The 16636-nt window shown below is 33.8% G+C and overlaps 1 protein-coding gene across 1 annotated transcript; it reads left to right on the top strand.

Moving 5' to 3' along the window:
• The first annotated feature begins 1911 nt into the window (after nucleotides 1-1911).
• Nucleotides 1912-10907, top strand: LOC105396175. Its single transcript, XM_048629752.1, has 5 exons — nucleotides 1912-1958; nucleotides 2461-2559; nucleotides 2831-2932; nucleotides 3490-3727; nucleotides 10709-10907. Exons 1-5 carry the CDS (start codon nucleotides 1912-1914, stop codon nucleotides 10838-10840), a joined length of 618 nt encoding a protein of 205 aa, XP_048485709.1. The 3' UTR covers nucleotides 10841-10907.
• Nucleotides 10908-16636: the final 5729 nt, after the last annotated feature.

Raw genomic sequence — 16636 nt, 5'->3', positions numbered from 1 at the left:
AATTACTTGCACTTAAAAAACGATGATATGGTTTTACAAAGAAATTAAAAAACAGGTTAAATGCTAGGTACTCACCAAAAAAACCAACGAGCAAAAACATTTAAGCACAACACACCATAACATTAGTTAAAGGATTCCCAAGTTATACCGACTCTTGTATATCAAAAAGATAGATTGAATAACCATAATTAAAGATACAACAGCACATATTATTATTCACGGTATTATTGAGATGTCTTTTTCGCTTCTTCGATGACATAAAATATTTTTTAGGGTAAAATATACTTGTATTATTTATATTTTGTCCAATTACATTATATTTCGTGACCAGATTGGCGTCTCCCACTCTAACATGTTTCAGTCTTACAAATAAATCTGGTGTCAGTTTGACTTCTCGTGATGATTTTTCAGACAATGACACAAAACATAGAATTTTCGACTTTATAATATTTTGCGATCAGATTGACGTCTCCCACTGTTAGAAAGATTCAACACCACAAATATCTTTGCGATCAGATTGACGTCTCGTGTTGGTCTCTCATGTTAACAGTGACACAAAAAATTACAGTTCGTCTCAATTCAATTTTGTGGTCAGATTAACGTCTCCCATTGTAAGAAAGATTCAACACCCCAAATTTAATTTGCAAACTCGTTAGAGTGACACAAAATTTACAATGAGTTATTTTATTGGCAAAACTAAGAAATACTCGTATTTTTACCTGTATTATATTTCATGTAGTAGAAACACTGAGAACACCTTATGTTCCCGCAAAAAATATGTGATCAGATTGACGTCTCCTGTATATCTTTTATTACAGCAAATACAGAACATTTTACAGAATTATGAAACTTTAACTACATCCTCTTTGGGTATCCTTTATTAGGATTATTTTAATTTAATTTACTGCATAATAACAACTTCACTGACACTTTGATTAGAACGGTATTATGACTGACTATGTATGCGGTGTAGGTAACCGACAGGGGTTAGTAATCAGTGGTTCATAATTGCAACTTCAAGGAGTTATTATTAATTTATTCCAAGCATAATTATACCCTGCACACACCAAATAGTATAAGTTGTACTGTCTCGTTCCTGACTTTATATTTGGTTTTCATTTATTTATTGCTCAAAGTAATTATCTGTGACCCAGACCTGACGCAGACAAAACTTCTCAGTTTTTTGTAATCTCAGATAATATTACCTACATGACTTATCAGTATAAAAAAATGGATAACTAATGAATTTCAATAATCCTTAAAAAAATATAAAAACATTTATAGTTCTAATCCTAAAAAAGGTTTACTATCTATGTCATACCTAAATAGTAGACCAGGAGCAAGACAGAAAAAAACATTCTTACAATAATATGCGATAAACTTCTAAATTATATTATCTTTAAATACTTCAAATAATTTGTATTATTAGTACTTATTAAAGTTGTACTACTACTTAGAAGTTTGTTTGGTATTATTAGTACTTATTAAAGTTGTACTACTACTTAGAAGTTTTTTTCTTTTTTCATTCGGTAGCTTGCTTGTTACCTATGCAAGTATCAATGTTTATATCCACGTAATCTACGTTATAAGTAGCCATACATAAATACAATCATTTTTTATTTTTATATATGTACCTATAGTAGAAGCATACGTTATAGTGATCGCTTTCAGTAGGTATCACAAAAAACAAAAAAAAAAACTTGAAACGATCAAGCTATTTAAACAATAAATATTTGAATCAACCAAATTACAATACACGGCTCTTGGACTATTTTCATTTCATACCTATGTTAAGCCCTGCACTTACTTCAGATTGCACAACTTCCTGACAAGTAATACGATATTATTGTTTTCACTGAATGACGCAAGTTGCGCGACCGCATCAATTGGTCTCCGAAATATGCTGACTCTATGGCTATTGCGTACTGGCGTGACCTCGCCGGAGGCCAACATGACTGGTTGGGCATATGCTTTTTGGAGGTGGTGCAAAAATTTAAGGTGTTTGAAACCAAAATGTAATAACTATTGTTTTTGCTTCCGATTTATAAACATAATTAATCCTACGAACAAAGCTCATTTTCATTTTTGTTTTAAATCAGTACTTGATACTTAAATTTAAACACAAGAAAAACTATATAAACCTGTATATTTAACGATTTCCCTAAAACTCTTCAGTGCCGAAATCGTCTTCAGTACCATCTCGTTACTCTGTGCGTGTTACTCTCTGCGATCACCTCGCTACTTGTCGCTAGCTTCTCGTCGTATCCAATTTCCTGATATCGAAATGTTAGTGAGTATAACTACAACTAATATTTTTTTCTTGTATTAAATTTTTATGTCTTTATTTTCTCTATTCAACTGTACTTTCGGAGACAGTCAGTTTTTCTCACCGAGACTGTACGTCTTAATCCTTATCATTATGTAAACTAAAGTTGTTTTTTTTTTTAATAATTCTTCCAGGTCGGACTCAGAGTTTGAATATCCTGTGCAGCTAAGCAAGAAGCAGAAGTCTCCAGCAGGCTCCAAGCGCAAGGCTACGACGAGTTCCAACGAGGCTAGGTAAGCAATCAATAATGTAACTTTCATCCTTATGTTTCTGTGTTCCTCTGTACGACTAATTAGTTTGACTTGTCTGTATGTCTTTCCTAGATCTTAAACGGGTGAACCGATTTGGGTTCCGTACTTAATTTATACACTCATTTGTTTTAATATCGAGGGTTTTTAACCTTAGCTTCGTTAGGTTATTTAATTATAATTATATTTTTTTCCGTTCTACTGTAGGCTTTTCTAATCATTATTAAAACCAAAAATCTTTTTTTATTTATTCCAGGTCGGACTCAGAGTTAGAATATCCTGTGCAGCTGAGCAGGAAGCCGAAGTCTCCAGCGGGCTCCAAGCGCAAGGCGTCGAGTTCCAACGAGGAAGCGGCTAGGTAAGCAATCAATACTTTCATATTTAATATTCTGACAAAGTACTTTAACGAATTCTTTAATTGACAAAACTCCCTATTCTAGTTTAGTTTGACCCCCTGAGTCACCTACTTTCGGCTTCGCATATCCTTTTTGCAACACCCTGTATAATAAAACATTTTAAATTCAGAATGAAATTTCTTTAATCATCATTTTACTAAGGAAATTGCAATTGAACCACTTTTACAAAGAAATATTATCTACATAAATAAATAATATATACATAAAGTACCTACTATAATTTTATAAAATAACAACTAATTTAATTGAACAATTTAGCGCGAGAATTTTAAAACCTAACTGTATTACAAAAAGGTCCCATTGTAGTTAACTTGTAAAATTTTGGTTAGTTTCTTAACTGTTTGTGTCACGTGAATGCGTTACGTTTGCTAGCTCGATTCATCACCACTTCGCTCTATTGTAGACCTACTTTCTGACTAGATAAATAAATACACAGACCAGTAATAATATTCTTATTTTTTAGTTAAATAGTCATCTTATCTTTATTTCTTTTTCACAGATCTACCACTAAGAAGAAGCCGGCTGGAGATCTCTTCGCAATTATTCGCGACGCCGAGAAGGTCGCGAAAACCTGCCCAGAGCAGCATCAGCTGGGCTCCAGTATCGTGACGCGAGTTGCCAGCGGTCACGTTCGTCGCGCCGCTCCCACGGAAGGGGAGTTTTATGTGGAGCTCAAGGTGTATAACACCGTCGATGCTGCCAGTACCACCTCACAAGAAAGGTGGAAGAAGGCTCTGGTGACTCAGGCGCGGATCCAGACCTCAAAATAGGTGATGGGCAAGTCTAAAAACGTGGTTTGCCCTCGGATAGCTGTTTTTTTTGTATGTTGGTAGTGGTGAATTATGGTTATGCTATCATACCTAGATTTTTTCCACCTCATAAGTTCAAAGGATCAAAAATTGTTAAATAATTAAAAACTGTAGAATTATCAGTTTTAGAAAATTTTGACCAATCTGTGTTACGGAAAAAGTAGTTACTATACAACGTAGGTATACAACTAAACTAAATTCACATTTAAATGAGGCTAATTTTATCTCAATAAGCCAAATAGTTTTATAATACCTACAGTTATTTTAATCTGAAAATAAAATTAATAAAAATGGTAATCTATCTTAAAAATATTTTAGTCAAACACGCAAAATATCAAGTTTTATACAGGGTGTTAACTAGAATGCGTTTGAGCGGGAAATGGGGGTTAGTATTAGTCTAACCAAGCACGTTTCTAAGAAAAAAAACATCAGAATCTCGAATATTTATGTTTAAAGTCTAAAGTAAAGTGGAAAGTTTTACCTTAATCAAAAACATGGTCACCCTACACAAACACATAACCAATGAGACATTCGATTGCAAAAGAACACACACTGTAAATTTGTTATCAACTTCACTTTTCATGATTTATTTGATGTAACTGTGATTGTAATTAATTTCACAGTAACAATTATTAAATAAAATTAAAATTATTCATGGTGATTAATGACATACTAATCAACAATTAAACAGCTGATTGTCATAAAGTTTGATAGATCGTACAGAATATAATTTATGACTTTCTAGGAGCTCAGAACAATAATTAAACCTTTTTACTCAGAATAAGGTAAGCGTTTAGTATTCACCCTTGATACTTACCACATTTTATTTTTCTTTTATTACCTAAAGATGCGTACAGACCGGCCCAACGAACGTCCACCGATGGACATTTATCATACATAATACAGGGGCAGATTGAGCAACGAAGGTCAACAAAACTGGCCGTGCCGCGCGCGCGCACAAACCTGCTGCGGGACGCCCCGCTCACCCGCGCCCTCCGCGTTCTCAACTGTATCTCAGAGACAGTTGACATATTTTGTTGTTCTCTGAACGAATTTACTAAAACTGCACAGTCGGCTTTATGCTACAATGATAAATTAAGGAAAAATAATTTTTATAATATGTAATGAAATGTTTGTGTGAAAATTGCTTTTATGTTGATTTTAGATTTATTTTATTGATTAGATGTTATTTTTATTGTATTATTGTGTATGTGATTTGCCATTGTTAAAATTAATTATAATTATAATAAAATTGAGCTTGCTATCGAATTAGGTTACTCTGTAATGATAGTATAAGTTTTATAAAATAAATAAATAAATAAAAATAAATAAATAAAACCCGTTCGTTGGCGTTCGTTTGGCCGGTCTGTATGCAGCTAAAGTTAAAAGACCACAATGCATAACAGGATGATAACAGGGTCTACTTCAATGACGAATTGGTTTACTTACACTCGCTCATCTCGATTTGTGTTGTGTACTTGCGATTGAGACGTCTTTGATAACGAATAGTACGGAAATCCTCATAATAAGTATGGCCTCACTTTAAATACCAGTAGAATAATAACAATCTCGCGTATCATAACCATGGAGTATTTATGATAGTCATTACCTTCTCTGTGGATCTAGTCTGTCAGTCAGTCATTGTTGTTTACTTGTTTACAATCATTTTTTACAATTATTACCTAAAAGGGAAAAGGTACCTACAATTCTATCTTTTGATTACCAAGCCTTGTTCCTCATTTCGTTTTATGTTGTGCTGTGCTGTGAATACGTGTGACCTATGTTATGAAGCATAAAATGAAAATGTTCTGTATTCATAAAAGATAATTGTGTATCAATAAAGTGATACTTATGGAGTAAAATGAAATGTCTACAATAGATTGGGTACTTTGAGTACCCAAAATCTCGGTAGGTACCTTGACGATGTGGCTCCACGAGTGTGGTGCAGATGCACGCATACTTTTTTATTGACCTTGGCTTTGAATTGTTTGGCCTTGATCTTGGCTTTCAAGTTCATGGTCATTCTGTCAAACGTACCTAAACCTGAATAGGGTGACTATGAAATTTTAAAATGTACTAAATAAAACTGTTTTATGTTGGTCAGCTTAAAGCAAATAAAATACGTTTTTTAATGTCTTATCGTGTTCAGTATCATCAGCTGTATCTACCATTTCCCGCTCCAACGCAATTAAGTTAACACCCTGTATAACTTTTTGTACAATATGTCAAATATTTCGTAGGTTGTATCAGGAAATTTATAAGAAATAGAAAACTGATTTGTTTTTAAAATGTGGGAAATTTTGTTACGGTTCAACGCAAGCAGAGCTAGCACCGCCACTTACCAAAAAAAACCCTATACAATGTGTTTTTTTTCGAACCCGACAAACTTTAAGGGTGTATTCAGCGAGTGATTTCATCGAGAAAACACCCCCATATGTGGGGTAAAATCTCAATATTCTAGAAATAGCGGCCATTTTAAAGTTTAGATACTCAAATTTTTCTTCTTCTTCATAGAAAATCATATCTCGAGATTTAGACGCCTTACGGACATGAAATAAAATGTTTTTATGCGCAAAAATTTACATTTACTTGAATAACTTTGAAAATCGCCCCCCTTTGATAGCATTTTTATGTATTTATTTAAAAGTGTTTGAGTTAAGCTAAACAATGATACCAAAACCGTATCTATCCAATAAAAAAAATAAGTTAAAAGCACCTAATCTAACAGTTTTCACACAAAAAATCATCAAAAATTTACATTTACTTGAATAACTTTGAAAATCGCCCCCCTTTGATAGCATTTTTATGTATTTATTTAAAAGTGTTTGAGTTAAGCTAAACAATGATACCAAAACTTGAACTTTCAATAATTCTTGACTGCCTCGACGTACAGATACCGTTTTGGTATCATTGTTTAGCTTAAGTCAAATACTTTTAAAAGAATACATAAAATACCATCAAAGGGGGGCTATTTTCAGGGCCCCAAGTCTGCTATTGGTTACAAAAAATATCAATGAAGATATCCAATAGAGACTCCATTGCAACTCCATTGTCATTGGCCCAAAAACGGTAGTCCCTACGTCTCACGGCCAGTCTCGATAAAATATAAATGCTATTGACACAGAATGACTTCTGGGTGATCGTGACGTCATCTTGGAATATTATCAGTGTTGCCGGTTTTGTCAAATTTGTAAAGCCACCATACACGGATCGTTCGACTTGGGCTTAATTTGATGATTTTCCACACTATTTATTTAAAAGTATTAGTGTTTTATCTTATTCGATGTTTTTTAAATTCAATAATTGACGTGTTATGGCATTTAAATATATTTTTCATATATTAAACTGGCTGTATAATTAAGACCACAGGCAAAAAAAAAAACTCGTCGTGTCGATATGTTGCATTTGGGTTCCGCTCATCTGGCATAATCTTTATTGACCAAAACTCATTTCGCATAACTCGTATGGTCTAAACTTTTTTGGCCGAACCATCACTTTGCCAAGACTTATGTGGCATAAGGCTCGTTTCGTCTAAAACTCTTTAGGCACAATCTTTAAACACCTAAGTTTCATTTGCTCAAATTTATGTTCGTCTATACCTATGTATAATCGTGTATCTCCTAATGTTATCTTAATAAATAATATATTAAGTATGTAGTAAATGTACAAATTGTGGTATTTTTCTCCTACATCACGAAAATCACGATATTGTATGATCAAAAAATCGAAAGTTAACGACCAATATAATTATTACAAACCCCATGAGATCGAAACCTAAAAATAGGTGCGACGACGAGCAAAGCGAGGAGGAGCGTGTTAGGTGCACATGTTCATCAAAACCAAAGCGGAGCGCAGCGAAGCGGAGCGGAGCGTTTTCCAAACAGCGGAAACAATACAAGGCACCAGTTTGCGCTATGTAGGGAGACGCTCCGTCAAATTTAAAGCCAAACGAATATTATTACTTTGTATAAACCTAATAAACCTATGCCATAGCATTATTAGGCTATTCAAGATTTGGCCATACCATTATTAGGCTAAACAATGTTATGCGAAATAACTTTTTACTAAACGAGATTTATGCCATACGATTTTCGGCGTAACGAGACTTTGACCAAACGTTACTATGCTATACGAGATTAGGCAAAAAAATCTTATGCCAAAAAAGGTAGAACCGTTGCATTTCTTATGTCAACTTTAACAACACAGAGTACATTTTAACAATTTATCGTTTTGTTCTCTGACCAACAGGGTTCCTTTTTCTGAGGTTTTGTTTTGGTTTTGTCTGTTAGTTGAGGATAAAAAAAAAAGATACAGGCGAATTGAGAACCTCCTCCTTTTTTCGAAGTCGGTTATAAAACATGGCTAAAAGAATGCAATACAATGAGTATATGAAACATATATGTATAAGTATTAGATCTTCTACCATCCAGTACAGCTATGTTGTTGTTTTTGTGTCGAATAAAGTTTTTCTATTCTATTCTATTCTATTCTATATTTTGCCAAATTATAGACGGCTCCAAACTTTAATCATAACAGATATACCATCTAGCCTGCGTTCTTTGGCTATCAGTGTAGTTAAATCCGTGGCAATCTCCTTCGCGCGCCTTACTGAGGCGAAATGTCTTCACAAACTCCGAGTCCGGCAAACTCAGGAAAGGATCGACATTCCGCCTCATGAAGGCGCGATTTCGACGCCGTTCCTTCAACTCCCGACGACCTCTATCCACTCTGTCTGCTAATAATAGCATTTCCCACCGCAAATTGAAATGAATATTCCAATTCATGTTGACAACATCTGAATAAAACGTGTATCTTAGGTGTATCTGCTCAATGGCCTCACAAAGGTGATTTTTGACAGATAAACCATAATGAAGCCATTGACGGAAACGTTAATAAATAGTGGACTACGCAAATTGTCACCCGAGAGACGATATCGGTGTGGCACTTGTCAGTGGACTAGCGTTTTGTTCAATGTAATATGAGTGGCTTCATGGTGGCTTCCATCCAACTTCCATCGAGCTGACACTATGGTCTTAAAAAATACAAGACTGCCAAATGTGTCATAGTTCGCTGTCGACATGCTGTCGACATACAATCGACATCCAATTTTACTCTAATGCGTTTAGTAGACTTGGGGCCCAGTATTTAGTTATTCAAGTAAATGTAAATTTTTGCTGTTTTTTTGTGTCAAAAAAACTAGATTAGGTGCTTGTAACTTATTTTATGTAACTTTTTTGCAATTTTGCATATTTTTATTCGATAGAGATGACTTTTTGCGGATAAAAGCATTTTATTTCATGTCCGTAAGCCGTTTGAATCTCGAGATATGAATTTTTATGAAAACTAAGGATCTAAAACTTTAAAATGGCCGCCATTTCTAGGAATTGAGATTTGACCCAACATATGGGGGTGTTTTCTTGATGGAATCACTCGTAGAATACACCCTTAAAGTTTGTCGGGTTCGAAAAAAAACACATTGTATTTTTAATGAAATGTCAACTATTTTGAGCTACTGTGACTAAATAAAGCCAAATAATGCACATTTAACTATTATAATATATTTTTTTGAGTGGCAATAAGAAATTTAATTTGTTTTATACAAATTCTTTTATTGTAATACAAACAAAAGAAATTTAAAAAAATCGCTAGTTTTTCAAAATTTTGTTTCAAACATTTAGACAATAAAACATAAATCTTAAATAACTCAGAAATAGTTAAGTTTAACATCACGCATTAGCGTTAAATCGACTGGAAATGTGTTCCTCTATCACCCATTTAATGGAAAAGATCGACTCACCAATCTACCTACATAACTCGTATCATTTTGTTAGATATTTAGATAACAGATACATTACTAGCATTTCCCGCGAGCTTCACTTCGCCTTAAAAGATTTTTCTGTGGAAATTCTGCGAAAAATTTTAGCTTGTATGATCTGATGATTCTAAGCTTTATTAACAAACCTACTTACAAACTTTCACGGAATATTTATCGTTATTTCACTCATTTTTTTCTTGCTAACTCCCGTTCCCGTTGGAATTTTGCAATATCCTGTTGTAACTAAGCTTTAAGTTTACTAAGGTATCTGCATGTCAAATTTCAAGCGACTAACTTAAAAGCGGTTTAGTTTAAAAAAAAAAAAAACTTTTTCCCGCAAATTTTCCTTTGAGAATTTAGGGAAAAATGTTTTTTAGTGCACCTCTACGGTACTTATGCTACGTCCCTGCCAAATTTCAATACCATACTATTAAAACTATAGAAGTTTCATACAAACTTTGACACCCCTTTTTACCCCCTTAGGGTTGAATTTAGCAAAATCCCGTCATAGTGAGCTCCTTATGTCCTAAATAAAACCCCCATACAAAATTTCAGACTCCTAGAACTTGAAGTTTCTGAGATTTCGTGATGAGTCAGTGTATACGTGACCTTTCACTTTTATAAATATAGATAGATTGAGGTAACTTTTTCCACAAACCACCTTAGGGATCGTAAATAAGAAATGTAATCTGATTGAAATGGTGGTGTGGTTTTCTCAAAAGATGGCTTTCTTTTAAATAACTGTAGGTACTTATCATAAAAAAACTATTTGACTTATGACGATGAAACTAGACTCATTCTCGTTGCACTTAATACTATTTATCACACAAACACAAACTCCTGGCATAACTGAAAATTTTATGGTTTTGAATTCTTTAACAAAAACTATCGGAGGGATTTGGGGGTGGAAGAAAAATATTTTTCATTTCATCATCTAAAATCATCACCACCAACATATAAAAACAGCTATTACCTATCTCCAAAGTGAGGAAATAACTAAATTATAATATTTAAAAGTCCCATGGTGTTATATGGCAAGTCATTTAGGTGATGGGCATGCCCATCTTGCCCATATGGGTGGATCCGCGCCTGTGGTGACTGTTCGGTTGCAAGCCGATCAAGACACGCCTCACTGGGAGGCCTTACAAAAATTCATGAAGAGTGTATACACACTCTTCGAAGACACCGAGCCAACATTTTATGGCGAAAAAATAAACATAAAATAATAATATAATATTATAATAATAAATAATATTTTATGTTTATTTTTTTATATCAAATAATAATATTATTATTTATTATAATAATAAATAATATTTTATGTTTCTATAATATTAGGTTTTTTTTGTTGAAGTAAAATTTTATAACGTTAAAATAAATATAAAATAATAATATTTTCTCGTTTTAGTTATTAGGTTTTTTTGTTTTACCTACTAATCATAGTTACACTTATAGGATTTTTATTTAAAGTTCTGGTCAATTTCAATTTTTTATTTACGCAGCCTTACTAGATATTTTTATTTAAAGTTCTGATCAATTTCAATTTTATAGCTACAATGCCTTACTGTACTACTTGTAAAACTCTTATCAACCCGAAAAGCTGGGTAGGGCACTTGCGTAGCAGTGACCACAAAAGCAGGGCTGTAACTTATCGCTTGTCAGATGATGTTGAGATTCTTGCCTCTGCATTCCGTAATCGCATTGCGACTTATAAGATAAAGGCTAATGATGATGCACAGCGTTCATTGGATTCATTTTTTCAGTCTATTCATGATAAAATAAAATCTCTAATAAATCAGTCATTGAAAACCCACTTTTGCATAAAAGTAAATGTTGAGCTATTCTCATTTTTCCTAATGTACAAAAATGATTCGCAAGAACTAAAGTCGTTTGGAACGAAAAACGTAACTCTACACATGAATTACAATTTCGATTCTTTTTTCTCAGAAATTAAAAGCACTTTGAAAAAAAAGATTGAAGAGTTTTCCGAGCAAGATAGCGGCTGGACCTTTTTGAGTAACTCTCATCTTGAAATCAACATAAATAAATATCAACCATTAAGTGGGTCATCTTTCATAGAATTACCAAAATTTATAAAAAACAAAAAAGCGTGTGTCAATATTAAAAATGATGATCCTTACTGTTTTCTTTGGTGTGTTACAGCTGCTCTATTTCCTTCAAAAAGCCATCCCGACAGGGTTTCGTCTTATCCAGACTTTCGTAATATTTTTAACATACAGGGTATGTCATTTCCAACAAATTTTTCAGACATTGCAGTGTTCGAAAAAAATAATCCAGATATAGCTATTTTTGTATATGGTCTGCAGGGTAAGAAAACTGTTATAGGCCCATTGTACAGGTCAGACTCTTCTACTGCAAAAAATATAGTTCATTTACTGTTTCTAGAGAATGATGAGGGATCTCACTTTTGCTTAATTAAAAATCTTCCCCGCCTGGTCAGAAGTCAAATAACAAAACATCATCAGCAGTTACATTTTTGTGACTCTTGCCTCCTTTTTTTCAACACATCGAATGAAGTAGAAAATCATTTGTGTGGAGGTATTGCAACAGTCCTCCCTAAACAAGGTTCATTTCTTGCATTTAAGAATTATGAACGAAAACAAAATATGCCCTTTATTATTTACGCCGACTTTGAAACAATGCTTCAACGTCATCAAGGTTGTGAAGCCGATCCCAACATTGCGAGCACTAGCACATTGCAACAACATGTCCCGTCAGCATTTGGTTACTATATTGTTTGCACTATGGATGAAAAGTATAATCGGTATGTTAGCTATCGCGGTACAGACTGCGTGTCAAAGTTTGTTGAATGGCTTTATCGAGACACAAAGCAAATATATGCTGTTTTAAAAAAGAATGTAAAAATTATATTTACAGAAGATAATCTTAAAAGTTTTGAAACTGCTATCCGCTGTCATATTTGTGATCATCTTTTATTATTCGATAAAGTTCGAGATCATTGCCATATCACAGGTCTTTATCGGGGGGCGGCTCACAGTCATTGCAATTTACAATTTAAATTACCAAACTTCGTTCCTATAGTTTTTCATAATTTATCAGGTTACGATTGTCATTTGTTTATTAAAGAGCTAGGCGCAGCGCCGGGTGCAATAAAAATAATACCCAAAACCAAAGAGAACTATATTTCTTTTACAAAATATATACCGCTATCGAAAAATGAAGGTATCCAACTTCGTTTTATCGATTCATATAAATTTTTGGGTACTAGTTTGGATAAACTCACGAAAACTATGAAAGTAGAGGAATTCTCCCTGTTAAAATCATTTTTTCCTATTGAGAATGAGTTCAATTTACTTACTCGCAAAGGCGTTTATCCATATGACTACATGTCACAGTGGGAACGTTATGAAGAGAAAGATCTTCCCCAAAAATCATATTTCTATAATTCAATCAGTGATCAAGATATTTCCGATCAAGATTATGAGCACGCGAAAACAGTATGGGAAACCTTCTCTATAAATGATTTGGGTGAATATACCGATCTCTACGTAAAAACCGATGTATTGCTATTAGCCGACATTTTTGAAAATTTCCGCAAGACATGCAAACGATATTACCAATTAGACCCAGCATTTTACCTCACAGCTCCTAGCTTATCTTTTGACGCGATGCTTTTAAAAACAAAAGTTCGATTAGAGTTACTTAGTGATTTGGCAATCGTCCGTATGATTCAGGATGGAATACGAGGTGGTGTATGTATGTGCTCCAAGCGATATGCTAAAGCAAACAATAAATACATGCCTGATTACGAGCCATCACTGCCCGACTCTTTTATTATCTACATTGATGCCAACAATTTGTATGGCTTCAGCATGTCAGCATTATTACCTCTATCGGATTTCAGATTTTTAGAGCAGTCAGAGGTGGATACTATAGACATCGCATCAGTTCCCGATAATGCAACTTTTGGTTTCATTCTTGAAGTTGACATTATTTATCCCGAAAATTTACATGATGACCACAACGATTTTCCATTTTGTCCCGATCGGTGCACAGCTCCCGGTGGAAAGAGCGCAAAACTAATACCAAATTTGTACGATAAATATCGATATGTCATTCACTATGTGCACCTAAAAACGTGCTTAAAACACGGTTTAAAATTGAGGAAAATTCATAGAGCCATTACTTTTCGTCAAAGTGCATATCTAAAACAATATATTGAACTTAATACACAACTGAGGCAGCAAGCGCAATCAACGTTCGAACAAGACTTTTTTAAGCTGTTAAACAACAGTATATTTGGAAAGACTATTGAAAACACTGAACGAAGAGTAAACGTTCATTTAGTAAATCAATGGAACGACAGTCAAAATAAAACAAAAAAATTCAAATCAGCGGAAAAATTAGTTGCCCGACCAAATTTTCATAGTGCATCTATTTTTTCAGAAAATTTGGTAGCAATCCAAATGAAACCTGAGCGAGTGGTTTTAGATAAACCTATTTACATCGGGTTCGCCGTTCTGGAGTTGTCAAAAAGTCACATGTATGACTTCCACTATTCCATCATTAAACCTATGTACGGAAAACGAGTCGAGTTGTGCTACACTGACACAGATAGCTTTATCTACCTTTTATGGACAGATAATTTCTTTCAAGATTTGAAATACCGTCTTCTAACTCACTTTGATACGAGTAATTACGATATTAATAATAAATATCTTATTCCTCTGAGAAACAAAAAGATTCCTGGACTATTTAAGGATGAGATGGGAGGAAAAATTATCACGGAATTTGTAGGATTGCGATCGAAACTATATTGCTTCAGAACTTTGAATAAAACCATCAAAAAAGCTAAAGGAGTAAAAATGAGTGTTATCCGTAATCTAGATTTTAGTAATTATGAGCAGACCTTATTTGAAGGAAAAGTGCTGCGAAAGAAAAATATTCTTTTTAAATCAATAAAACACGAAATTTTCACTCAAAGCGTAAACAAAGTCGCATTATCAAGAAATGATGACAAACGTTTAATTAATCGTAATCGAATATCAACTATAGCGTGGGGTCATACCTCAATATTAGGAAAATAAAAAAGATTGAAATTGACCATTAACTTATACACCTACGACCTTATAAATAAAAAGCGAATCGATCCTTCAAACCATCTCCAACTAATTGTTTTGTCCCTTTCCATTAAACAGTGTATTATAGTGCGCGCGGAACTAGCTGTCCGCGTCTTAGGTATGTGAGCGGTGCACGGTGGGACGGGGAGGCGGGGCGCGACCAGCTAGCCCCGCGCGCACTATAGGCAAAACAGTTTTGAGAGTTCGATTAGGTTTTTATTAATAAGGTCATTTAGTATAATTAAATATGTTAATAATGTTTTATAGGATATAAGTATTAGCTGTAAGAAACTAACATACAATAAGCAACATTGTTACTAACAAAGTATGGTTTAAAAAATAATTGGTAATAATAGTTTTAAGCCTAGCCTGCACGAGGAAGTTAAATGTTGTTTACCCTAATGACGAGTACAGTAAGGGGCAGAGACACCTGACCCCTCAGAAGCATTGTTACTATGAGCGGGGGGTCAGGTTTCTCTGCACCTGACCGTACGTTTAACTTTATCGTGCAAGCGAACCTTAGGTTAAGTTTAGTTTTAGGTACTTATTATTATAATTATAATTAGGTATTAAGTGTATGTGTATGTTATAATGAATAAATTTTAGTTATTATTATTAGTTCTGTTTTATTTCTCTGCTTTTTTCATTAGGAAAATAAGAAACCATTAGAATGCGCGGGACTAGGTTGAACGTCAGCATTTTTTATGAACGCTAATGTAGGTTACTTAATGTGCGCGTGCGCGGGGGCATGACCGCAGTTTAAACAGTCAGCAAAAAATAATGACAACAACTTGGTTAAGTTGTAAGCTACTCACTCCTATACGATTTCATAGAGATAGAAAATGACTGCTTCATTTACCGATACGTATATTAAGTGAAGCATTTTTTACAATAGGACTCATGCTTATTTTGATCGAGTAAAGGAGAATACCATTTTGGCGAGAACATGTCTATTTCGGTAAGTTTTAATTTTACGTTTTAAAACAGTTTTTGTCTTAGTGTCAGCTTCCTAAGTATAATTTATTTAATTATAATAATTATTTTTATTGTCCATAGATCTTAGATGAGGCTGATCTGACTGACCCCTACTACTATGCACAGAACATGTTGGAAGGGCTCGAGAGCGATGTCGAGGAAATACGGAATCCAGGTCCTGCAGACGGCGGGAAGCGGAAGAGCAAACCTACGAGAAAACGGACTGCAAAAGAATCCACATTGAAATCATATGTGGTTAGCAAGGCAGTAAAGAGAGGTCATCGCTTAGTGAAAATAGAAGTGTTTGATCTAAATGAGTGTCAGGACACAAATAGTGAAAATGCAGTGTTAAGTGCTCAATACGTGGTTGTAGATCCCGTAGATGAAGTAATGGACATGGCAGAGAATATTGTCAACAAAATTTCAAAAAAGATGTGTAATAATTATTAGTCTATTTTTAAGTGTATGTGATAATAAATATAGTTTGGTTTTATAAAAATAAAGGCATTTTTTAATTTTATTAACATTTATTACATAAAAAATCAATACCTACTTAATTATTAAACATAGTCATTTTATTAATTAAACTAACTTAAAGTAGAAATACCTAATAAATTATCGTAATACCATCGCTTAACACAAAGCACATTTTTTAAGGCACAGACATTTTTGTGGTTAAAGCAATTGAATTTTTTATCTTTATCATATTTTTTACATAGAGTTTCAAGATTAGGACATCCTTGTTCTTCTATATCTATGACTGAACAAAATGGTGATAGTTTTTTTACCCAATTAATCTTTTCATAACCTTTGACAAATAATGTTTTATCGAGCAATACAGGTTTAATCAACCTTTTAAATTCAAGGTAATCTACGAATCCTTCACGCCAGTAAATTCCTCTATTTCTTTCCAACCATCTTACTTGTCTTTTTTCACTATCAGTT

The sequence above is a fragment of the Plutella xylostella genome, chromosome 24 (assembly GCF_932276165.1).
Source record: "Plutella xylostella chromosome 24, ilPluXylo3.1, whole genome shotgun sequence".
Lineage (NCBI taxonomy): Eukaryota > Metazoa > Arthropoda > Insecta > Lepidoptera > Plutellidae > Plutella > Plutella xylostella.
Note: the sequence above shows the minus strand (reverse complement) of the source record. Positions and strands in the feature narration are given on the sequence as shown.